At 40.7% G+C, this 25,950-nt stretch overlaps 1 protein-coding gene across 3 annotated transcripts in view; it reads left to right on the top strand.

Annotated features, from left to right (window-relative positions):
* The window catches only part of SH3KBP1 (SH3 domain containing kinase binding protein 1), a 337,148-nt gene that overhangs the window by 112,965 nt on the left and 198,233 nt on the right, over positions 1-25,950 (top strand). For all 3 annotated transcript variants that reach the window (XM_058535538.1, XM_058535540.1, XM_058535539.1), the window contains one exon: positions 11,443-11,566. In XM_058535538.1, coding sequence (XP_058391521.1) covers positions 11,443-11,566 — 124 coding nt within the window. The remainder of the gene's footprint in view (positions 1-11,442; positions 11,567-25,950) is intronic.

Genomic DNA, 25,950 nt, shown 5'->3' with positions numbered 1-25,950 from the left:
TCCTTTCGGAACAAGTGAAGAGCAGTGTTGGGAGGTATAGGTTGTGTGAGCGGAGCGTGGTGTGACCGCCAGGAGTGGGGCCAGCGACGGGACTGCCTGGGCTTCAGTCCTCACTCTGCCCTTTCTTGCCTCTTCCCCTCTTGGGACCCACTTCCCCCATCTGTCAAAGAGAGATAGTAATGTTCCCTACTTCATAGTGTGGCTCTGAGCTTTCGATGAGTTACTCCCTGTAAACCCTTAGAACAGTACCTTGCTCACAGTGTACTCTTCATAATTGCAAGCTAATTCCATATTTTTTAGAAGACCTAGGAAAATGAAGAATGTATTTGGTTTCTTTTTATATTTAAAAGATCCTAGTGAATTTACATTTTTTCCATTAGATTATTAGTCTTAGAAGCAGTTGTGACTGTAAAAATTAACATTGAGTTAAACACACACACTGCTTTCATTTCTATCTGGCACACAGTAGGTACTCAAATGTCTGTTAAAAGAATGATAGAGCTAATGATAGCGGCTGACATTTGTTGAGCGCCTGCTGGCCGACATTTATTGAGTGTCTGGAGATGAAAGATGAGGGAGACTATTCCTCATCCCCTAGGCACTCAGAGAGTAGCTGAGAGAGAGACTTGGGGACTTGTGCTTAGAGTACAGGGGTCGGTGTTGTGACAGAGATTCCAACGAAGGGCCACAGAGCACAGGCTCTTAATCATCAAAGCTCTTAAAAAGACGGCAGAAATGGCTATCGGACCCTGGATGTCCCTTCCTCTTTTTTTCTCCAAGAGCAAGCTGTTTACCTAGCACAAGATCCAGCTGTTCCTGTGTTTCAGGTAGTACTGTTTCATGGAGTAGGTATGAAGTTATCAGAAACGTTTTACCATTTTTCCAGAAGAGACTGATGGAGAAAGTGCCCACTCCTTAGGGAGCTCAATTTGAGATCGTGTAATTAACCTTTTTGAGCATAATTAACCAATCTCAAACTGTTTAACTCTTGTTACTTGCACTTTGGGCCCTGAAGCAAACTGTATTCTCCCCACAATAAAACTACAAGTGAGATTTAATATTGCCTCTTTCTTTTCATTGTTAATGTATTTTATTTTATTTATTTATTTTTATTGCGGGAACATTGGTTTATAACATTGTATAAATTTCAGGTGTACAGCATTATACTTCTATTTGTGCATAGATTATATCATGTTCACCACCCAAATACTAATTACAATCCATCAGCACACACGTGTACCTAATCATCCCTTTCTTTTTTTTTTTAAGGTTTTATTTATTTATTTATTTTCCCCCAAAGCCTCAGTAGATAGTTGTATGTCATAGCTGCACATCCTTCTACTTGCTGTACGTGGGACACGGCCTCAGCATGGCTGGAGAAGTGGTGCGTCGGTGCACGCCTGGGATCCGAACCTGGGCCGCCAGCAGCGGAGCGCGCGCACTTAACCGCTAAGCCACGGGGCCGGCCTAATCATCCCTTTCAATATTGCCTCTTTATATGCGTCTTATTTGTTTTTCTGGGTTGTTGTCATGCCATCAGTCATACTTGTATTTCAACAATTTTGAATTTTGTATCATATAATTGCAACAATTGATTATTGGGCCTGATTGCGCATGATTTCCTCCACATCTTAACTTTCCTATCTCCCCTTCTTGATGAAATAAATGGGCTGAAGAGCTTTCTTTTAAGCTTTGTATATGTTTGTATATACTGCCATCACTGTGACTGGTTGCGTTGGGATCTTTAAAACTGGCAGTGGAAATGATATAACCAAACTATATGAGGGGCCAGTGTCACCTTCTTCCTTGTTTGCAGAAACAGTAGCAGTCAATAGTCTAATGACTGGGAAATAGTTAACACATTTCAATTATTAATTTTTAAATCAATTTCAATTTTGTATAGCTAACACAGGCTCATGGTACCAATTAAAAGGGACAAAATATATACTTTCCCTGTCTCTCAACCACCCTGTTCCCTTCCCTTGAGGCAACCTAAGTTATCAGTTTGTTGTTCTGTATTACACAACAATGCATGCACACAAATTCACACAAATGCTAGGCTTTTCTACCTAGCACTGTGTCTTGGCAAATATCCTTATTGGTACTTACAGACCAGCCTCATTCTTGAAGAGAGTTGCATGGTGTAGATTTACCGTAGTTCATGTAACCAGTTCTCTACTGACACACGTTTATATTCTTTCAGTCTTTTGCTAATTTAAGCAATGCCGCAACGATTAATCTTGTACATGTGCTGTTTTGCACATGTGCAAGTATATTTGTAGTTTAAATTCCTAGAAGTGGAAATACTGAGTCAGAAGGTGTAGGCATTTAAATTTCTGATAGATAATTGACACATTGCTTCCCACAGAGGTTGTACGGATTTATATATCATTTTAGACTCTCATTGGAAAGTATGAGAAGGCATCCTTCTCTACACCATTGCCAAAATTATATTATCCATTTTTTGATTGTTGCCAATCTGACAGATAAAATATATCTTGCATTGGTAGAACTAATAAATTCACTGAGTATTGGAGAGGTCTATTGAGAAACTTTATGGTATTTAATATCAAGAAAAATGATATCTCATTGTTTAAAATTATATATTATTATATATTATGTAATAAAAATTATGTACATCCCTCCCTATCTAGACTGTCAACTTCTGGAGAGTTTCGTGCTTGCTATCCATATCTCTCATACTTACTCTTTGCATGAATACCAGCTGTGTGCCAGGCACTGCTATACTTGCCATGAAAACAGAGACAGTGTTCTGAGAGAGCCCAGGCTCTGGCGAGAGGACTTGTGTACACATTGTAATACAATAGGTGTAAATGCTACAATTTTAGTTGTAAGAAGATAGCCCAAAGGATTCAGGGTCCTTCTGTGTAGTGAGCACTGCGCAGATATTGTTAAATGAATCCCACTGTAATTTGCATTTCTCTTATGAATGTGGTTAAGGATCTTTTCATATGTTTGAGTCATTTTTTTCTGATTTGTCCCTTGGTTTTCTTGTTGGGTTATTGATCTCTTTGCTGATACTTTGTAGAGAGAGTTCTTTCTGTATAATAGGCTATATTCTCCCACTTTGACTTTTGTCTTTGTTGATGAATTTTCTTTCTTTTTTTTTTTGCTATGTTGTATTTATAGTTTTCTGTAATTAATCAGTGCTTTCTTTTGTGGCTTCTGGATTCTGTGTCAGTGTCAAATAGTCTTTCCCACTCAGAGATTGTAAAATCTTTCTCTCATGTTTTCTTCTAGTGCTTTTAAGATTTAATTTTTAAATGAGTAAATTTATTTCTAATATCTGATATTCCCAGTCTAATAAAGAAATAAGTATTTCTTGTTTAAAATGAATGAGGCACTGTGTGAATTTTCTTACTGCATCTTCTTCCTACTGCTTATAAGCCAGATCTGCATCCTGTGAGGTGAGAAGTTGATTGTGATCCAGTGAACACTGGTTGTATTGTTGTACGAATGATAAAGATTTCCATGTTGTCCTAGCTTTGGGCAGAATTGGAAATACTCCTCCTCATCAGTGGATAGTTGTCCTGCCCATAACATTCTGCTAAATTCGCCATTCATTTGACGAATACTTATTATGTGCCCACTAAAGCATGTCCAAACAGCTGGATGGTATTGACAGCCTTTGATCCAATGGTAGTAACCTAAATGGTTAGCAGGGCATGGGCAGATATAAAGGCACCGACTGTCATGCGGGTAATTGTGTTGTACATCAGGAAGCGATGTTATCTCTTCAGGACACGAAGGTAGCCGTTCTCGTCTTTGTCCAGTATTGAGCACTTGCTGAGTACTTTGCAGCATTCATTTCTGTCCTGCGGGTCAAGAGCTTCTTGCCTGGGCTTGTGTTATCAGTGGTTCTTGGGAGATAATACTGCAAATATATGGTATTGCAAATATGCAGTTGAAACATCTTACATAGAAACGTGACAGTAGGTATACTGTTATTTAAAAAAATCTTGTTAGCTTGGAGCTGAAAATAGGTATATTTATGATGATATGTCAGAGCACTTTTCTAAGTGGCGGCATATTTTGTAAATATAGGAAAGCCGTTGTGGTATGAGACGTCAGCATGGTTTCACTGTCTAATTTTTAAGGGAAATTATGAAATATTTCAAGCACTGGAAAAAGAAACTGAATAACAAATAACCAGTATGCCCACTACCCTGCTCTATCAAATCCTCATATTTTCCCACATCTGCTTCAGATATTTAATATGTATATATTATTTTTTCTTTAAAATTCTCTCTAACGAAGTTGGTGCATTTCATGGTACAACAGCATGGGTATTTTTTTTAATTGTGATAATGAGATATATTTTTTTAAAGAAATGGAATCTTACAGATACAGCTGAAGCTCCCCGGGTGCTCTGCTCTTGCTTTCAGGATACTTGCTGTGTCTTTCCAGGTGTTTGAGACTGACCCGCCTTTTTTTGTGTGTGTGTGAGGAAGATTAGCCCTGAGATAACATCTGTTGCCAATCCTCCTCTTTTTTTTGCTGAGGAAGATTAGCCCTGGGCTAACATCCATGCCGATCTTCCTCCACTTTATATGTGGGATGCCTGCCGCAGCATGGCTTGGTAAGCAGTACATAGGTCCATGCCCGGGATCTGAACTTGCGAACCCTGGGCCGCCAAAGCGGAGCGTGTGAACTTAACCGCTACGCCACCTGGCCAGCCCCGAGACTGACTCGCCTTTTGTGAAGGGAGCCAAATGCTGGGAAAGCACAGTGTCTGTGAGCAGGGAAGATTCATGAGGCAGCTGCTCCTCACACTTGCCTTTTGCGTGGGGGGTGGGCAGGAAGATATCATGCATGTTGGGGGGGCAATATGCTATTCTAGGCTTCTGTATCTATTCAAAACTCTCTTGATCAGTAGATTTGGTGTAAGGGTTTGTTTTTAGTGATTTCCTTTTATCTCCTGCCAGTGGTAATTTTGCAAAAAAAAAGGTTTTCCATGAACTAGCATAGGAGGCACAACTGTGATCCCATAGCCACATCTGGCTCTAAAGGAAGCCTTACCTCCAGAAAAGAGGCAGACCAGGTTTGAGGGCAGGCTGACAAATGATGCCTCTTTTCTCTGTCCTGCTTCTGCCCTGAGCTGAGGGGACCCTGCCCAGCCTCACTCTAATGCAGAGGGAAGCCCAGGGACCAGCATCTCTGGCAGGTCAGGGCAGCACTGAGCTCCCTCTGGTGTCAGTGGCACCAGCCTGCTCTGTGTGCCTGTTCTGTTGGTAGCAGGAGAGAAGGAAATATTGCAAGAGGTGAGGAAAGCAGCTGAGTGGAGAGGAAGGACGCTGTGGAGGGAGCAGATCCATTCAGCTAATTGTGTCAATTAGATGAGATGTCGCTTGGCTCACCCAATTGGTAGGGCACATCTGGCACATTCTGACCATTCATCCCCTTAATGTTGATCCCAGAAAGCTTTCCACCCCCTGAGATGAATATTAAAACACCCAAGCACTAGCTTTTCAAGTTTTTGACCTTCTAGGACAAAATATTAGCACATTTTGATTTAAAAGAATGTGTCTTCTTTTGGTTTAAGCATTTATGTTGTTCTTTTAAATGGAAATAGCATACAGTGAAGTGCAGAGATCTTAGAAATACTATTCAATTAATTTTTTAGGTGTGTGTACACCTGTGTAACCATCACCCAGACCAAACTATAGAACGTTTTTGTCCTTCCAGTAGGCTCCCTTGTACCCCTCCCAGTCAGTACCTTCCCAAGAGTAGCTGCTAGTCTGAAATCTCTCACCATTGATTAATTCTGCCTGTTGATAAACGTCATATAGATAGAATCATACAGTATGTGATCTTTGGGGTCTGGCTTCTTTCATTCAACATTCTGACTGTGAAGTTCATGTGTGTTGTTAGGTGTAGTTCTTTTTTATAGCATTTGATATTTAATGATGACATTAATAATGACGATAAATGATCAATTTGTATACTACTCTCCAATTCGTTAGTTGATTCCGATGACACCTCTGTGATGGTGGCAAAGAATTTAGCATTTGACTTAGAGATGACAAAAGGCTCTCAGTTTTGCCCCCAATGTCACCCACCTGATAAATGATGGTGCCAGGACTAGTTCTGGTTTTTTGACTCACAGCATCATTCTCTCCTTTCACCGTGAAGCCTGTGTCTTGACCTGTGTCCAGGTTGGTAGAAGACAAAGGATGAGAGGAGGGAGGGGCCCCCCAACTGGACCTTTGTTGGCATTTTACTGTGTAGTATTTTGGTTAATTGAAAGAAATTAAGGTTCGACCCAGCCAAACCCCCAGCAGCTGTATAGTATGTAATGAATGGGGAGGGAGAGGAGAAAAGAGGTAGCCTGCTTGGCTCAGCAGCCAGCCACATCCAGGCAACTCCACTTATCAGAAAGCAGACTATGCTAGTTTAGCTCCCAGTTGCATACAGATTATGCATTTGCCCAGTGAGGCTGCTGTTTGCAGCCTGCTAAATGCGTCATGGAGAATTTTTGCTAGAGTGGCATTATTGGGGCTTTTTGGCCTCCAGATGTGGGTGAGCCATCTCAGCCTCTGATTAGCATAGTGCTTTGGGAAGCAGGAATGGTGCGAGTTCTCCTCTCACTTCACTCAGATGGTCCTTGTGACACAGCTCAAGTGTTGTTGCAGCATCGATATCTTATTGATGGCCTCAATTTTACTGTATGTGCCGAGTTTCCATTGTTAAGGCATCAGATTTGAGATAAAGAGAAGCTGGATTTTCTTTGCCTCCTAAAGAGGTTTGCCAATACCCTGACTATTCTGTAGTGTCTTTAAGGAAGTACAATCATTGCTGACTTATATATGTGGGCATGTATGAATTTCTATAAGCCCCCATGGCCCAAAGTTCTGGCCCAGGGTGTGGCCTCTACCACTGGGATAGTAGGATCCAGGTTCTTAACAAATGGTTAAAAATATAGGCCTAGTGGTCAAAAAGCTGAGATTGAGGGTTGGGGGCTAGGAACACTCAGACCCAGGAAATCCCTAGTCCCAGGACCTGGATCAGAACCTCGGAGAGCTCCAGGTATATGGATGCTGGCAGCTGTAGGCAGGCAGGAGTTAGTCCAGTGCCAGGTCCACCCTCCTCTGTAGCAAAGAGCTTTTTTTGTGTGGATGATAAGAGATTTCAAGAATTGGGTCCTCAGTACTCATGGGCTTATGGATAAAGCAGTACATTACATTCTTTACTCATGGAGTAAAGTGAAGATTCCCATTGGAGCCACGGTCGGGGTGATTTTGAGTCTCCCTGCTATAGCCATGACACTGCTTCTTCCTGGGAGATGAGGTATAGCAGGAGAGCTCTGTCTAGAAGGCCCAGAGTTGGGTCCCATGGCCCACCCTGCCCCTTACTAGCTTTGTGGCCTTCGACTGGTCTTGCATCCTTTCTGAGTGGGTCTCACAACTCTTATATGCAAGAATATACCAGTCTGGAAAATCAGGGTTTTTTTCAATAACGCAATGACAGTGTTATTATGAGAAACAAGTGAAAAAATATCTGCTAAAGCACTTTAATTTATATAAGCTTTGCCATTGTAAGGTTGTATCATTGGCAATGTCGTCACCTATTTTTAGAGCCTACCAGTAAGAGTCCATGACATCAGACGTCTGTGAACATCAAGGTGTTATTCAAGAAATGCACACCCCAAATTGCATTTGCATGGTGATTGGTACCATGGGGTCAGTGTGCGTGTCAGATAGTTCGAGCCAGAAGTGAGTACACAGGGACTTGTGGCTTGCTGTGCAATTTGAAAAGTTTTTAAATGAAAGAGCTTGTCCTGTGGTCTTTTGTAAGTAACTGGAGGATTTCAGTAGGGGAGTGAAGTCCAAGAGCGGACATTTGTTTTAGCAAAGTGTCCCTTGTGGCAGTGTGGAGGCTGATTTGGGTGGAGAGAGACTGGAGGCAGGGAGACATTATTATCATCCAGGCAGGACTCAGGGGAAGAGTGGTTAAGAGATGAGCTCTGAAGCCAGACAGGTTGGGATCCAATTCTGGCTCCTGCTTGTTTGACCTCAGGCAGGTTTCCTTAGCTCTCTGTGTCTTGTCTTGTGCATCTGTGAATAGGACTGTTGTGCAGGTTAAAAATTGCAATCAAGGCGAAGTTCTTAAAGCAGACTTTGGCACATGGTAAGCTCTCAAATGTTAGCTGGTATTCAAGTGTATTTTTTATTGTGGTAAAGTATATATAACATAAAATTTGCCATTTTAACCATTTAAAATGTACAGTTCAGTGGCATTAATTACATCCACAGTGTTGTGCAACCATTGCCACTATTTGTTTCCAAAACGTTTTCATCACCCCAAACAGAAACTCTGTAACCATTAAACATTAACTCCCATTCCCCACCCCCACACACACACCCTGGTAACCTTTCTGTCTCTATGAATTTGCCTTTTCTAGGTGCCTCATATAAGTGGAATCATACAACATTTGTCCTTTTGTGTCTGGCTTATTTCACTTAGTATAATGTTTTCTAGGCTCATTCATGTTGTAGCATGTATCAAAACTTTATTCCTTTTTAAGGCTGAGTAATATTCTATTGCATGTATATACAATCTTGTTTATCCATTCATCTGTTGATGGACACTTGGGTTGTTTCCACCTTTTGGCTATTGTGAACAATGCTGCAGTAAACGTTTGCATACAAGTATCTGTTTGAGCCCCTGCTTTCAGTTCTTTGGGGTATATACCTAGGAGTGGAATTGCTTGGTCATATGGTAGTTATATGTTTAACGTTTTGAGGAACCACCATACTGTTTTCCACAGCAGCTATGCCATTTTACATTCCCAACAGCAATGTACAAGGGTTCCAGTTTCTCCGCATCCTCATCAATACTTGTTTTCCTTTGTTTGTTTGTTTTTTTTTTTAAATTCTATTCATCTTAGTGGGTATGAAGGGGTATCTCATTGTGGTTTTGACTTGCATTTCCCTAATGACTAATGATATCGAGTATCTTATCATGTGCTTATGGGCCATTTGTATATCTTCTTTAGAGAAACATCTGTTCAAGTTCTTTGCTTGGTATTCATGTTTTGAAGGCAGTATGGGAGGAATGGAGAGAAACAGAGAGATTGAGGAAGTAGATAGAGCCCAACTGGGTAACTGGTTAGAGATGGGGGTTAACATTGAGTTTTCCAGCCTGGGGAAGTGGGTAGATAATGGGCTGTCAAGCAAGATAGCTCCCCTCTCTTCCAGAGAAGGGGCAGGTTGGAGGGAAGATGTTGGGTTTGAGTGGGACTGCGTTGAGCCTGGTGTGCCTGGGTGTTGTGCAGATGGAGAGTCTGCAGGATGCACTGCCATACCCATGTGCCTGATTGGTTTATTTGGAAAAATGCAGGGCATATTTTAAGTTTTGTCTCCACCCTGCTTTAATCTAAGAAGCAACTTAAGAAATTTGGTCATTATTAGGCTTCTCTTTCTGGCAAATGTGAACAGTCATTGGGGGGGACAACAGAATCTGGGATTTATGAACCAACCTCTTTCCTGGTACTGGTTTCTCAGCCCTTAAGCACCTGCTTGATCATATCAGTCCTTCCAAGCTCATGGGGTGCTGCTCTGAAGCTTTGGGTGTGAGCATTCTTGACAATGGCTTCTGAGGCTTTCTCCAGTGACCCTCTCAGTCTCTCAGATATTTGCCTCTCCCTTACCCTTCCCCAACTTCGTGTCATTAGCAGTTAGTGCTAAGCAAATGCCTGCCATGTCGCCCACAACCCACTGAATTTCTCTGAATTACTTCTTGGCAAAATTGGATATTATATCACTGTATTACATTGTGTCCAGGTGGAAATTTGTGTGTGCATAGTCATATCCACACTGCAATGGAAAGTGAGGTTTGAGCAACTGTCCTACCCCTAAAGAAGCAACCATTGGGGAATGAGCCCCGGTGGTGTCTTGTTTTCTCTACTTCTAGAGCCGTAGCAGGCTGGCAGCCATCACTAAGAAAGCATCCTATCATGCGGCTCAGGCAGGCAATGTTTGCAGATTGTCCCCTGATGCCATCTGCCTGTGAGGCTGCAGAAACCCCCGGCAACTGCTGTTCTAGCAGGTGCTGGGGCTGCTGAGGTGGGAGTCCATGTACACACACATGCATGCACACAGCTTTGTGCTGTGTTGGCCTGGGACGCCAGCTGAAACTCTCAACCAACCCAGCAAAGCACCAGCCACAGTTGCTGGTTTCCGGTGGGGCCCTGGTGAGGGGGAGAGGGCGAGGCTGTTGTGAACAGAGCCAGCAATTGGGGAATTGGATATGGTAACTAACGCTTGTGTGTGTAGGAAGCTGCCAGGCAGTGGCTATGTTTTGACAAGCTTTTGTTCTTTTCTTTCCACCTCTGCCCAGGCCAAATTGTGGCCCCCTACCTAATTTCCCATCTTCATGTTCACTCCATAGAAGGAGCCCATCCCCATTTCTTGCCCTGGGCTCTTTCTAAAGAACACCTCTCTCATCCTTCCTGCCACTCACATGCTTTGGGTCTAGCCCTTAGCTTCCTCTTTTCCCCAAGTCAGTGTGATCATGGGTTCAGACAAGCCCAGAACCCCTCTGCTCCAGAGCTGCAGTGTGGATTACTATCATTTCTGGCTATTAATGCTTTTGAAAATAATTATGCAAATTATTAAAGTAATTTGAAATAATTGTATCGGCCATCAGGTTTTAAAAATCCAGATCTTAATGGAGCTTTGATAAGAGACCACTTAGAGCAAACTTTGTCTATAAAGGGCCAGGTATTTTAAGCTTTGATTTTAAGCAGTGACTCAACTCTGCCTTAGTAGCATCAAAGCAGCCATAGAAAATACTGAAACGAATGAAGGTGGTTGTGTTGTAATGAAACTTTATGGAAACGGGTGGTGGGCTGTAGTTTGCTGACCTCTGGCCTAGAATGATAGTCTTTATTTCACTTTGTTATCCTTATATTTTTCTTTGTCAAGAGCTAAAAAAGGCAGAGGATCTTGACGACTGTAAATGAACTTAAATCATCATCTTTTGGGTTTCACATAATTGTGAGCACAATGGTGATTTGGAAATATGCTTCTCTAAACCCCTGTTGGGAAGAATAGAAATCAAAAGGCTTTTAAGGGGTGACTCTACTTGGCCAAAGCTTGTCATTGCTCAAAAAGGAGAACAGGCTGTCACTTAGAGCTATACAGTGGCCTTTATGTATCATTCATTCTTTATAGTCACTTGGAATGGCCATAGTCACATAAGGTCACATCACCATATTGGGCATCATTCCATTTTATAGGACCAGGAGCATCTCTAGTAAATGTAAGGAAAAAGCTACAAAACTGGTGTTTTTAAAACATCACGTTATACTGAGTTGAGATCATTATAGTTCATTTCCAGAAAGCTGAAGCTTAAAATAGTCAAAGAGGCATTCTAAAATTTCAAACTACAATCTTGTTTTCCTTTTATCTATCCTCACAGGAAATAAAGAAAGAGATGAAGAAAGACCCTCTCTCCAGCAAAGCTCCAGAAAAGCCCATGCATGAAGTGTCCAGTGGAAATGCTTTGCTGTCTTCTGAAACAATTCTAAGAACCAATAAGAGAGGTATGGAAAAGAAGAAAGAGCCCCCTCCCCCCACACAAAGCAAAACTGGAAATGTCTGGGTGAACTGTGTCAAATGTTGAATTGCTGAAAAATTGAATGGCATTTCCCTTTTGGTTTTTTGTATAAATTTTAGACACACACACACCCGGCAAGTAACAGTACAATAACTATAATAAAGGGAACTAATAAAAAAATTTTTTTTTGACAATAGGAAAGCAGACTAAATTTTTAAATGATGATTTTTCTAGGACTTCAGCTTTTGCTTTTGTATCTATTTTTGTGGATGAAAGGTGACTTTAGAGAATGCTGTGGTGCAGGCTGAGCTGTGTGTGTCTGGCCATGCTCTCTTTTTAATTTAAGAGCAGGGTTTATTAGGGTCTTTCTCTCTCTACCACTGGGCTCCTGAACACAGACCTTGTCTCTCTCAGTTTAGGAGCCGAACGTGCGAAGATATAGCTCTCACATCCATCTAACCAAGAGACCTTTAACTGTCTTCTTAGCCTCTTTTGAGACCACAAGGCAGATTTTCAGGTGTCAGCTTGTTGGAGTCTTGTTTTCTCCCCAGCCCCACTTTGTGACATTGTTGTTTGAAACGACATGAAAGAGAATATAAGATTGCAGAGAGGACTCTACTCGGTTTTATACCGTAGTCACACTAGATGTCCTTAGTTTTTGCTGACCCCGCCCTCCCTGTGGATCAACCAGGCTGACACCGAGCGCGCCCGCTGTAGGTGAGCATTTGGCTGCAGGCTTTTCATGGCCTTATTACTTCCTTAAAGAGAAATATAGGGCTGTTCAAAAGCCGGAGCAGGAAATGTATTAGCAAAGAGTTCCATTAAAAAGAAAAAAGAAGGCAAGTTTACATAACCATGGGGGAAGAACAGCTAATCTTTCATAAAATTTAGACAGCATAAGAATTTGTCCAATAAACAGTCCATTGATCATAGTGCTTCAGACATTAGCTTTGTGTCTCTCTTCCTTCCTGCTTCTTCCTCTACCCCCTCCAGCTGCCCTGGGTTACATTTCCTTTTTTGAATTATTCAGATTAAATATTGGCTGGAGGCCCATGCTGGTTAGCAGCTATAGGATTTTCTTTTCTTGTTTTTTTTTTTTAATCCCATCCTACAAATGCAGGGGACTTCCCATTTTAAGAATTAAGCATATTTTGCTGTAAAACTATAGTCGTCCCCAAAAGTGCCTCCTTCATTCTTGCAAGTAAGTTCCAGAACTCCTGAGGCCTGCCCTCACTGGATTTGGAGAGCCTAGAGTTCAGTGCGTCTTTCTACATTCCCAAGCTCCTCTGCTGGTCTGAGCCCCTCCTGTTCCTCCTGATGCTTCTTGGGTCGGTGGGCCCAGGAATTGCATACACGTTGACCAGCAGCAAGGCCTCTCCTGCCAGCCCTGTTTTTGTAAAGTAAACAAGAGAATTAAGGTAATTAATTAATTTAACAAGATAAGGAATTAATTAAGTTAAGGAATTAAAGTAATTATCCAGATGAGTTGGATAAAATTACCTGAGAACTTTACATCAACGAAGGAATCAAACTTTTCAGATAATTCTCTCTTTACAACTAAAAATCTGGCCTTTGAGGTCCCCTGTGGAATTTTTCATTAACCAGAAAATGGCATTAAAAGAGGTGGTTTATGGACTGACTTTCAGCCCTTAGCCTCCACCTTAGGCCTGCAGCCTGATTATGACCAATCTTTTACTCTTAGGTATTTTATATAGTGAATCTGCCAGTGGCGGTGAGACCTTAGCACATAGAGGCATTCTGTAAATAGGAAACACATAACAAACCATCTTCATTGTGTCCCAGGCTTCACACTGACCCCCAGGTCACCTGGGCCAAACATAAATTTCCAGTTGAAGGGAAGCATTGTGTACCAGGGCGAGGACCGTCTTTGGCCCTACCCCCACCCGTCAAGACTAACAGTATCCTACTACTCCTTATAATAAACAGCGGGCCGGATTGATTGGCCTTGTCAGGCCAGATAAATAGTTCATTGTACTGAGCTCAAAAGCTACATTTTTTTCTCACCCCAAATCAATGAAAAACCACTTTTTTTTTCCGTAAAACAAGGATCAGAGGCTAAATCTGTGGGATGATTCTAGTTGCTTGTAAATACTTCCGTCCAACTAATTTTTCAAGTTTTATGAGTTTTCGTAAATGACCTAAGTCTCCTCCTTCCCCTGTTTCCATCAAGCTTTGTCCCTAGAAATCTCTTGGAAGTTTTTGTCTGTTGCTGTTGTTATGGAGGGAAGTTGCTTTCAGAGTTTGGTAACAGCTTTCTTTGATTCACTAACATGGTATCTTTCTTACAGTATATAAGTCCACCTTATGATTTAGCTTGGACCCTGTGAGAGTTTAATAGAATTAACACAAGTTCTTTATATTTATCGAAAATGAGATGACTATTTACTTTATATGGGCCTTATCATTTGATATGGGCTTAGCATTGGTTTAATAAAGAAAGATTGAAGAATATTTCTATTATGAGTCTGAAATTGAGCCACTTCATTGGATGTTGAATTTGAGATAGACTTAGCTGAAGAAGCTTGCCCAGTTGTGTCTAGTGGTTTTTATGTTTGAGGACGTGCCTCGCTTTGCAGCAATGTCGAATGGGTTGTAACACCTCATGGTGTGGGATGAGCTTGCCCTCCCCAGGCACCTGCATAAGGGCAAAAGATACCCTAGGCTTGAAGAAAGTTATTCATAGCCTTCAGAAAAGGCCAGGATTGTGGAAACATTAGTTTGGGGACCAATTAGTTTCAGTTTTCAGCTTTAACCTTTACAGATTTCTACAGAGTTGATTTAGGGAGGTACTGGGATGACTCCATGGACTTTTCATTTGAGAAAAACATGTGACTGAAATTGGGAGAGAGAGAGCAGGTCCTCCAGCTGGCTTGGCAGCCGTCAGCTATATGTTCCAGGCATTAGGACCGTAGGGACAGTTGTGCCTGCTCTCACCCCTGGCCACTTCTCTGGTTGTTACCCAAGTCACAGTGAAGGAGCTTCCTGTTTAAAACAAGCCTTTCCCAAGGAGTAAGAAGTCATTTTTCATTTAAACTTGCAGCATGGATGTTGTATATCCTGAAGTTACCCCAGACTCTAGTATGTTGACAAATTGCAGCCAGAAAATCTGAAAACTTTCCTTGGAGCCAAATGTCATTCTTATGAACCAGACAGAAAAAGATTGTCTGTTTCCTTCTGAGAATGATTTATTCTTTTGTTTCTTCTGTTGTTAAACCCATATAGGAGAATAACTGGAATGTTCCTCCTAAATTGGAACGTTGTTATATGGAGGAATTTTTAAAAAAATGATTCAAACCTCGAGTTTAAAAGCAAAATTGAACAAAATGGTCATTTTAACAGTTAACAGCAAATACTCTAAATACGTTCTTAAAAATGAGCAAGGAGGATTTTGTCCATTTGATTATGAACTCTTTTCTACTTGAATTAAAATAAAAAAAATCATTTGGTTTCATCCTTAGAAAAGTTTCTCCACCAGCTTTATCCATGTGATAGATTAGGTATCCAGGCTGTAATCAATACCCTGTTGGCCTATGTAAGAACCAGCTTCTATTTCAGGGCTCTAGTTTCCCCGTTTTTGCATCGTTAGCAGACCTCAGGGGGCAGCTGCCTGTCTGCCTCTCTCTGAACCCCTCCTGCTGCCTGTAATTTTGGACCTTGTTGCTTCCTCACTTTTGGGTGGATACTAATGAACATTCAGTATCACATGTTGATGGCATGCCTACTATTGGCCTGCCCTTGTGCTTGGTGTTGGGGCAGATAGAAAGGCTAGAAAAACACCAGCCAGTCCTGCCTGCAAGCAGTTCCAGTCTGTTGTTTCACTTGGGAAATGTTAAGAAAGTGCTACACATTTCTTTTATCTTTTTTATGGCAAAGTGGGGCTATGTCTCTTGTTTACTTCTGTCATTCTGAATGTGAAGCCACTCCACGGGTTTCTGGTTGGCTTTATATGTCCTTGTTTCTATTTCCAGTTTATCATGAATTCAGTGTTTGGTAAGTCTCTATTGTATTTTGCACATTTATTATTCTTTGCTATTATTATTGTTATTGTTATGCTTTCCTGATATAAAATGTATTTTATAATCATCTTTTTAAGTCGCTCTGCTACTTTGGCATCTGCCTTCTGAAAGATAAACTGCTTTTCTCATCTTTATTTAAGGTTTGTTATGCATTTGCATTCTACTGCCCCTTCCAGAGATTAATGCTGAAAGATCTGATGGTTTAAAAGATGTTATTTGTAACAGGTTTAGCACTGATGCTACAAGATGAGATTCAAGTTGAGATGGGGGAGGGTTGAGATGGGGGAGTTGGTATGTGGATATGACTTTGATCGTTGAATGTGACACTGTGGGCTCATTTCTCATGTGTTCAGTCCTTCAGACAGGTTTAATTCAAAAGTTTTCCTTAACAGAAGGACCAACAGCTGCTCTGCCTCTGGTGACACACTGTTGCTTTAAAAGTGCAGAAATTCTTCAGAATTCATTTTGTGTGTGGATGGGTGACACATACATGCCCCTCAACATAGTCTGGGCCTCGTGTTTGCCACACGGAAGGGCTCTCCATTTTGGTCTGCTGCCTGTAGCTCTCGGAAGAATTTTACCTAGTGTTTATCTCTCTTTTCCTCACAGTTTCAGCACTAGTCATTCCAATCCCTAAACAGATCTGGCCATAGTGACCTCCCTCCCTTGTCTCTACTGAAGGGGAAACATTTTTTCGAACTTGCATTTCTTTAGCATTTACTTGGCTACTCGGAACACTGTTTTTGAGGTGTCTGTTGGCCTGTTCATTAGAACTTGAGTGAGTGTGTGCGTGTGTACACAAATGTGCATGTGCTGGCAGGGAACTCTCGTGTTGGCTTGGAGGCAGTGGCCTGGATCTTGATAGGCTGTGGGCTCTTTGTTTGAAATGAAACTGTAAACAAAGGATGGAAAAAGTGTGTCCTTAATAAAGAAAATGTCAACTGCTTTGATTTTCCATTGCTTTGTTAAGGTAGACATAAGATCTGGGGATTTGTTTATAGAAACAAGACTTTTTTCCTTGCACATTTCCTTTTGGGGAAACAAATGTGAATTACCCCCAGTTAACTAGGAATTTGAAAATGTGGCATGTTGGGTCAGATTTTTCTTTGAGTTTCCAAATCACCTGTCAGTTTTACCTAAATTGCTCGCTTTTGTGGATAGATAGAAGAGTAAGAGTTAAGAGAAGGCATTACTGTTGTGTGGAGGCTCTTGACTATCCTCTGAGCTGGGCTTTTCCGTGGGGAGAGGAAAATAAAGCTGGCAACCTGGCAGTGAACGTGGACGGATATAATACATAGTCATTCAATAATATATATGTCTATGTGAACGTATCTGTATATGCATTTATAGTCTTTTTTTTTCCCCCAGTGGGCCTTCATTCTTGAAAGTTTGAGAGTAAAGGGACTATAAAGAGGTCTTCTAAAGTTAATGATCCCTGGTTGCATTTCTGACAAGTTCTGTTGGGAGCCTATGTTAGGACCAGTAATTGATGTTAGAGTATGTGGCCCTTGTTCATTTTCTTATCTGAGAAGTACTGCCTCCTGGGTCTAGGGGTGGTGGTAAAATGTGTGGAGAAAGTAATTCTGGAGGGGTGTTGCTATCATATATTTTCTACACATTTTTATGTGTGGGTCATTGACAAAATTGGTTTTTAGAATTTTTCTTCTATTATATTTATCTACTTTCAATCTCCATGTCCTGGTTCCAAGGCACTAACACTAGAGTAGTGAGTGTCCCATGCAACAGTCGTTGATTTAGATTTCCACTGCACTCCTGCTGGGTTTCCCCAAGTCCACCCAGAGGACCATCCATGAAGTGGTTTTGTGGTGGTGGCTCCACCTGGTGGCTCTCCTAGGAAACTCTTCCTCTTTACCTTTTCTTTCTCCCTGGGGGAACCTTGCACAAGATGCCTGTGGTTCTTCTGAGTTGGTGTTCTCAATTCATGCAATTCCATCTCAGACCCATGGCTACCCACATTACACACGTTTTCTTTAGCTCCTTTCCTTTCTTTTCTAATATTTGCTCATTGAGCTCACAGAATCTGTTTCTCCATCCTTGTTCCATCTGTTATAACTTTACTGACCAGGATCATTGTAAGCATAAAAAGAAAGGACTCCTGTCAGCATGACTCTAGGTGGAGATATTAATTTGGACACAATAAAGAATTACACTAAAATCCCTGCAGGTAAACCAAAGTCTCCTCCTTATAGCTCCAAGTACCCCTAACCATTTTTTGTTGAACCCGATTTTCCTCAAAGGAGCAATATTTTATTACTGATATTGCTTTCAGTTGTCAGTAGGTGGTGAAATAAAAAGCCAGCTGGCTTTGTTGGCTTCCTTCTCGTTTGCCAGTTCTCTATAGGAAGCTCCTTCTTGCCTGGGCACTAGCTGCCCCCCTGCCCCCCTCTGGGTATCCCAACAAGCAAAACTATTCTTGATAAGTAAAACTACTTCTTCTTTAATTTCATTGCTTTTCGGTTTGTGTTAGTTGATTGACATTGCAGATGTGCCTTGTTTTAGTGACATTGGGGGTTAGTCTGGAAGCTTAATCACCACTTATGACTCTGTTTCTATGGGAGGAGCATTCGGAATTCCAGACATTGTGCATAGTGCATAACGCACTTGTAAATCTGATTTCCTATTTTGTTTTTTATATTGCTGGCATGAAGCCTTAAGTACCTTTTAAAAGTCAGAGAGTCCATATAAATGGAAATATGAAAACATGGAAAACTGAAGTTTTCTCATGTTTCGGAGGAGTGTACAATCCATGTGTTGCAGAATGCTGGAATTGTACATGCGTTATACAATCCACCAGGCTTTGAGGATAGCACTGAGTTCAACCACCTTGCACCACTGTATACAGAGCTTATTTCCACCAATCCTGAGATGGACCTTGGTGGGCCCAAGTTTGTATAAGGCATGTTCTGAAAGGGATGCTATTGTATATTTCCATCTACTAGAGAGGAGACCGTGCAAGAAATGTGGATCACTCGGATAGAAACCGGGCCAGCATTTCTCAGTGTGTGTTGTACAGAATTATAGCCCTGCAAAGTATTCCACAAAAGAGAGTTGGAGACAGAGAGATAAGGAGACAAAGAGGGAGAGAAAATTGGCTCTCTGGACAAGTGAATTTCGGCTACAGCTGTATGCACTAACACCCTGTTAGAGACTGACAAGCATATTAGCATATGGCAGGCTCTCAGATGGCCTCTGGTAAGGAAACTTGCTTATCTTTGCTCACTGAACCACATTTTACTGAATACTAGTTAGAACTCTGCTTTGGTACGTGCTCGGCTTTAAAATGCAGGTCAAGATGCTGTCTAAGCATATCTGAGATCATCTTTATTATTATTTTTTTTGTGAGGAGATCAGCCCTGTGCTAACACCTGCCAATCCTCCTCTTTTTTTTGCTGAGGAAGACTGGCCCTGGGCTAACATCCGTGCCCATCTTCCTCCACTTTATATGGGACGCCGCCACAGCATGGCCTGACAAGCGGTGCGTCGGTGCGTGCCCAGGATCCGAACTGGCGAACCCCGGGCCGCTGCAGTGAAGCGCGCGCACTTAACTGCTTGCGCCACCCGGCCGGCCCCTGAGATCATCTTTAGATTCTCCCTTGCACAGGGAATGTTCAAGTGAGTGAGCGGAGATGGTGGTGCTGGCACTGTGAGAAATGACTGATGACACTTCTAAAGCCTGTGGCTGTGAAAACACAAGTTAGATGATGCTAGGAGAATGTTCCCTGAATCTAAAACTTGAAAGCCAGCCCTTTTGGTAATTTTTCAAGTGACAAGCTTGAAAGGGATTTTTTTCCTTGATCATTTCTTGGGTCCTTGTGTCTAAGAGTGTCTCCCTGGGCTGGGCTTTGGCAGGAAAGGTGGGCTGAGCAGACTGACCCAGTGAATGGTGAGGCAGGGTCTACCTGGGACTTGGGTCAGGATGGAACCTGGGATTCGAGGGGTGGATTTTATAGTGATGACGAAACAGTGATCCCACATAGTCAAAACAGTCCCATTGCCTTCTCTATCTGCTTCAATCGAAAGACAGGGAATCTTAGCTTTTCTTGATACCATTAAAACTCTGAATGGACATAAATAAGAGCTTTGTTTACTTTCTCACCCTATTAGTGAAAGAGGCTGCCATTTTGTGTTCAGGTAATGAACCCGTTTGTGGGGCCGTGAAGAAAACCCACATGGCCTGCCATTTTAGAGTTGTGGAATCATAGAATTCCTGAGGTGGCTGAGGTCCCTGATGGTGGCCCAGCATTTGGCCTGTTGCAGGGACCCACTCATCGACATGCCAGGCAAGAGGACATGGAGCCTCTTCCCAGGGGACCTGAAAGGACACCCCTCTGATCTGGGGGACTGACTTTTGCCAGAACCCGCATGGAATCTTCCTTTTCAAAGGAAGATTGTTCTGGGTAGCGAGCTGGTAGGTTAATTAAAGGTAATTAATTAGAGATATTGTATTTGGACAACAGCTGTCCTTACTTGAAGAAAGCCCTGGAAAAGGGGCCTTTTCTTCTGTAGCTTCCTCAGTTTCTTCTAATTACACCTATTGGTCTGTCATCACATCCTGGTCCCCCTGATGCCACCTGCCGCCTCAGCTCAGTCTTTGGACTTGTGGCTTTTTGTGCTTGTGAGGCCCTGGGACTGTTGTACCCTGAACAACAAGGACGTTTCATGGTCCACCTCCCTAACCCATGGTCACGCCGACAGTGGGCCCAGCTGCAGTGCCAGGTGGACCACTCTTGTTGTCCCCAACCAGGAAGGGAAAGAGAGAACAGCTAGAAACTTCCCCTGGGTATGTGTGTGCACATAAGGAAGCACATTTGAGGAGGACCGAACTGCTTGTTCCGTTTGTGTTTCTCTGGAGACCTGAATAAGCTCAGTGGCAGCAGGGCCTTGTTACAGGAAGAACGACTGTTGGCGGATTCCAGACCCCACCTCTGCTACCCCCCCCAAAGTTTCTGTGGGACTTTAGGCAAGTCTTATACTCTGTTTTCTAATCTGTAAAATAAGGAGACTACTCTTGTTAATTCCCTCAGGGTAATTGTGAGGATAAAAATGAGGAAAGAGAATAAATTTGGGGGCAGAGGGAGGGAAGAGAGTAAAGTAGGTTGGGGAGTCATTCACTGAATACAGCAGTAGTTGTTATTAAAAGTGGTAAACTGCTAGGAAGACCCCAGAGCATTGGAGAAAAATTACAGGTTTATGGAAAATAATAATCAAGTGTTATTTCCGTGAAGCAACCAGCGATCAGATGTATGTGGAGTGTTCTCCAGGATAGACCATATGGTAGGCCATAAAAGAAGTCTCAATAAATTTAAAAGGATTAAAATCATACAGAGTATGTTCTCCAACAACGGTGGAGTTAAATTAGGAATCAACAACAGAAGGAAATTGGGGAAATTCACAAATAAATTGAAATTAAACAACATACTCCTAAATAACCAGTGGGTCAAAGAAGAATCCACAAGGGAAATTTTAAAATACTTTGAAATGAATGAAAATGAAAACCCAACATCCAAAAATTTACTGCATGCAGCTAAGCAATGCTTAGAGTGAAATTTATAGCTGCAAATGCCTATATTCAAAAAGAAAACAAATCTCAATACCCTAACTTTCTTTTTTCCCCCAACTTTAGTGAGATATAATTGACATACAACATTGTGTAAGTTTAAAGTGTACAGTGTGATGATTTGATGTGTGTATATATTGTGAAATGATTACCACAATAAGGTTAGTTAATAAATTGTTTGCCTCACATAATTACCATTTTTTAAGTTGTTGTGGTGAGAACATATAAGATTTGTCTTTCTCTGACTTATGTCACTTATCATAATGCCCTCAAGGTTCATTCATTTTGTTGCAAATGGCAAGATTTCCTCTTTTTTTATGGATGAGTAATATTTCTGTGTGTGTGTATCACCTTTTCTTTATCCATTCATCTGTCAATGGGCACTTAGGTTGTTTCCCTGTATTGAGTATTGTGAATAATGCTACAATGAACATGGGGGTACAGATATCTAGATAGTGATTCCATTTCCTTTGCAAATATATGCCCAGAAGTGGAATTGTCAATAGCCTAACTTTCTACCTTAAGAAACTAGAAAAAGCGTTAACTGAACCCAAAGCAAGCAGAAAGAAGGAAATTATAAAGATTAGAGTGGAAATAAGTGAAATAGACAATAGAAAAACACTATAGAAAATCAATGAAACCAAAAGTTCGTTCTTTGAAATGGTCAACAAAATTGATAAACTTTAGCTACACTGATCAAGAAAAACAGAAGAGAAGATTTAAACTACTAATAGAAGGAATTGAGAAGGGGATATCACTACCGATCTTAGAGAAATTAAAAGGGAATGCTATAAACAATTTATACTCTGCTGGTGGGAATGTAAAATAGTACAGCTGTCTTGGAAAATAGTCTGGCATTTCCTCAAACTGTTAAGTATAGAGTTATCATGTGACCCAGCATTCCACACCCAAGAGAAATGAAAACATATGTCCACATACAAATTTGTACATGAATGTTGCATAGCAGCACAATTCATAGTAGCCAAAAAATGGAAACAACCCAAATGTCTATCAACTGATGAATGGATGAGCAAAATGTAGTCTATCCCTACAATGGAATATTATTTGGTAATAAAAAGGAATGAAGTACTGATACATGCTGCAACATGGATGGGTCTTGAAAACATTACTCTAAATGAAAGGGGCCAGACACAAAAGATCACATATAATTCCATTTATTTGAATGTCCAGAATAGACAAATCTCTAGAGATAGAAAATTGATTAGTGTTTGCCTAGAACTGGGTGTGGGAATGGAAAGTGACTGCTAATGGTCATAAGGTTTTTTTGGGGGGGGCGATGGAAATGTTCTAAAATTAGATTGTTGTGATGGTTGCACAATTCTATAAATATATAAAAACCATTTAAGTGTACGCTTAAAATGGATGAATTTTATGAGATGTAAATTATATCTCAATAAAGCTGTTTAAAAAAAGATTACCACACAAATTGGTGTTAAAATGCAGTGTCTGGCTGTGCCTGGCTGTCTGTCTTTCTCTTTTATATCCCCTACCACTACCCCCTCCCAGCTGAGGAACAAAATGTGTCATTCTATTTATTCAAGTCTTTAAAATTATATATTTCTCAGTGAAGCTTTATATTTTTCTTCATTCAATCAGTTGCCTAGGAGACAGTGAGTCTGAGGGATCAAAAACACACTGTTTTGTTAGTGATGACCTAAATATTAGATAATCGATTTGAGAAGGGTAGAGAACTGACTAGGGCATTCTATTGTTCATTTGTTGAGAAAAAAATGAGGTTCCCTGTAAATCAAAAGCCAAACCTCTTATATTCTAAATTCTGTGCTTCACAGAGTGAGCCTTTGCTGGAAGGGAAAGAATCCATTTCTGGTTCCAATTTTTCTTGCTGTTGTCAGTAACTCTGTGTTGGCTCTTTTTCCTCATAAACCTTTATCTGCAGCTCTGATGATTGCTTAGGCAAGATTCTTAGATGTGGAATTACCGGACAAAACCATGTATATATTTTATGGGACTTTAAGTCATTATGCTCACATAGATTTCCTGAAGCCTTGCGCCAATTTACACCACGGCTAGAAGTGGGAAGAGTGCTTATTAGTGTTTTAAGCTTGAATTTCTTTGATTAATAGAGTGCTTGAACATTTTTTCTTCTGTCATTTGTTCATATTCTTTGCTCTTATATTGAGATCTTTATATTTTTCTCACTGATTAGTTTATTATTCCTTTGTCATTCGTGGCAAATTGTGCTTCCCAGTTTGTTGGCTTTCATTTTGTTTACAATTGGTTTTGTACAGAAATCATACATTTTTATGCAGATTAATATATTGATATTTTATGGTTTCTCTAAAGAAATTATCACCTAATTTTTTTCTCCTTTTTACTGGATTCATTTTTTACTCCTAATTTTTAATCTATATGGAATTTTGATGTATATCGTGAGGTTAGTATGCAAATTGATTTTTATTTTGAAATAGCAACTTTTCTGGGACCCTTTATTGAGTAATCCAGCCCTTGCCCCCAGTAATTAATGAGTGATACCTCATTTATCATATAATGTTACTATATATATTAGGGCATTTTTTCTGGACTTTTAATTCTGTACCATTAATTTGTCTCACCATTCTTGTGTCAATTTAGTTAACTCTTGTGGTTTTATAATACATTTTAATAAGTAACATGGCTTTTGTCCTTCCTATTATTGTTCTTCACTTTCAAAAATGTGTTAGCTACTCTGACTTATTTATTCTAAAATCATGTGATCAAGATTTTAAAAATTCCATTGGGATTTGAATTTGAATTACATTAGAATTAAAAGTCAATTTAGAAAGAATTAACATTTTTCCAACTTGTTTATTTAAAAATTTTGTATTGTGTCATATAAACTGTCTTGATACATAAGTGCATAAGTGAAAACCTTTTCTCTCCTCCCCAAACATGACAGTGAACCAAGTCTTGCAAATATGTCACCAAATTAAAATATATATCCCCTTCTGAATTCTAAACAGCTAATTCTAGTGATCCAGTGACATAGGATATTACTCTTTAGTCAAGCGTCAGTTATGGTTTTATTTGTGCAGCCTTGCTTACTCCTTTTATTTTTTATTTTTATTTATTTTTTTTGTGAGGAGGACCAGCCCTGAGCTAACATCCAATGCCAATCCTCCTCTTTTTCGCTGAGGAAGACTGGCCCTGGGCTAACATCTGTGCCCATCTTCCTCTAGTTTATATGGGACGCCGCCACAGCATATTTTTTTTTTTTTTTGTAATTTCCAAGGAGGAGGCGATTTTATTTTATTTTATTTTATTTTTTATTTATTTATTTTTTACCCCAAAGCCCCAGTAGATAGTTGTATGTCAGAGATGCACATCCCTCTAGTTGCTGTATGTGGGACGCGGCCTCAGCATGGCCAGAGAAGTGGCGCGTTGGTGTGTGCCCGGGGTTCGGAACCTGGGCTGCCAGCAGCGGAGCGCGCGCACTTAACCCCCAAGCCACGGGGTCGGCCCCACAGCGTGGTTTAACAAGCAGTGCGTCCGTGCGCGCCTGAGATCTGAACCGGCGAACCCCGGGCCGCTGCAGTGGAGCACGTGCACTTAACCGCTTGCGCCACCGGGCCAGCCCCCCTTACTCCTTTTAATGTTATTCCTACCTGGATTGTAGTTATTGTTGGCTTTTGTAAATAGGAGTTTTTTTACCCTCATGTTTCTTTCTTATTGCTGATCCAAAGAAGAATTTAACTTGTGAATATTTCTGTTATAATAGCCCTTTGTGGAACCCTCTTGTTAATTAAAAAATGTTCCCCTTTAATATTAAGAGAATTGTTAGTACTCATCAGTCACTAGCTTTCAGAAGGTGGGTGAGTGGAAATTACAAAATGCTATATTTGAATAAAAGGTATTCTATAAACAATTCCTTAACTTGGTTAGTGCTTTACAGTTTAGAGAGAGAGAGACAGAGAGAGAGAGACCAAAAGATTTGTTCACTTCTTAGAATAACCCCGTGAAGGGTGGTAAGAGAAAGAGCATTATCAGTCCATTTTAAATCTAAGGAGACTGAGGTAGGAAGAGGTGAACAATGCCTTAGTCAAGGCACCAATAAAGGCAGACGTGGTAAGTCTCGTTCTGCCTTCATTTCTCAAAAATATATGCAGTAATTCGAGGAATAGTGTCAGAAAAGCCTTAGTGAATGGCTGATCTTAAGTGCTTATTTTTGGACACTAGTAGCTGCATTTCATTATATTAAGACACTTATATTCTCTTTTGTTTGTGTGTGTGTACACATGTCTAGATTTTGATTTTCTTTACTAGATTTTAAGCTCTTTGAAAGACATTGTATTTGTCTTTGAACCAACTTTAATTATCGGATGGAAGTATGTACTTGTACTCAAATACCCTAACCGTTTTGAAAAACAAGTTACCAAAAGGAAAACTACCAGAGAGAGAGCAAACTTATTAAGCTATATAGTTAAAAAGCTATTGAAATTCTGTGATTCAGAGAAATTGTCTTTGGTTACTGAGTGCTGAGGGAGACAGGAGACTTATTAAGTTCTGTTTTGGAAAGTGGATCATGAGAATAAGTAGTGAATCTAGCTCTAGGCCTGATAATGGGCCATTAGCAGAGAAAGCAAAATACATTTCCAAAGGAGGAAATTTGAACCAGATCTTGAGTAACAGGATTGAAAGTAGGAAAAAAAAAAAAGAGATTGAAAGTAGAATTAAGTTATGAGGGTAACCGTGTTTGAGAGAAAGCTCCTAAATTTTTCATATTTCCCAGTATGACAT

Source organism: Diceros bicornis, chromosome X (genome assembly GCF_020826845.1).
Source record: "Diceros bicornis minor isolate mBicDic1 chromosome X, mDicBic1.mat.cur, whole genome shotgun sequence".
NCBI lineage: Eukaryota > Metazoa > Chordata > Mammalia > Perissodactyla > Rhinocerotidae > Diceros > Diceros bicornis.
This window is presented reverse-complemented; position numbering and strand designations above follow the sequence as displayed.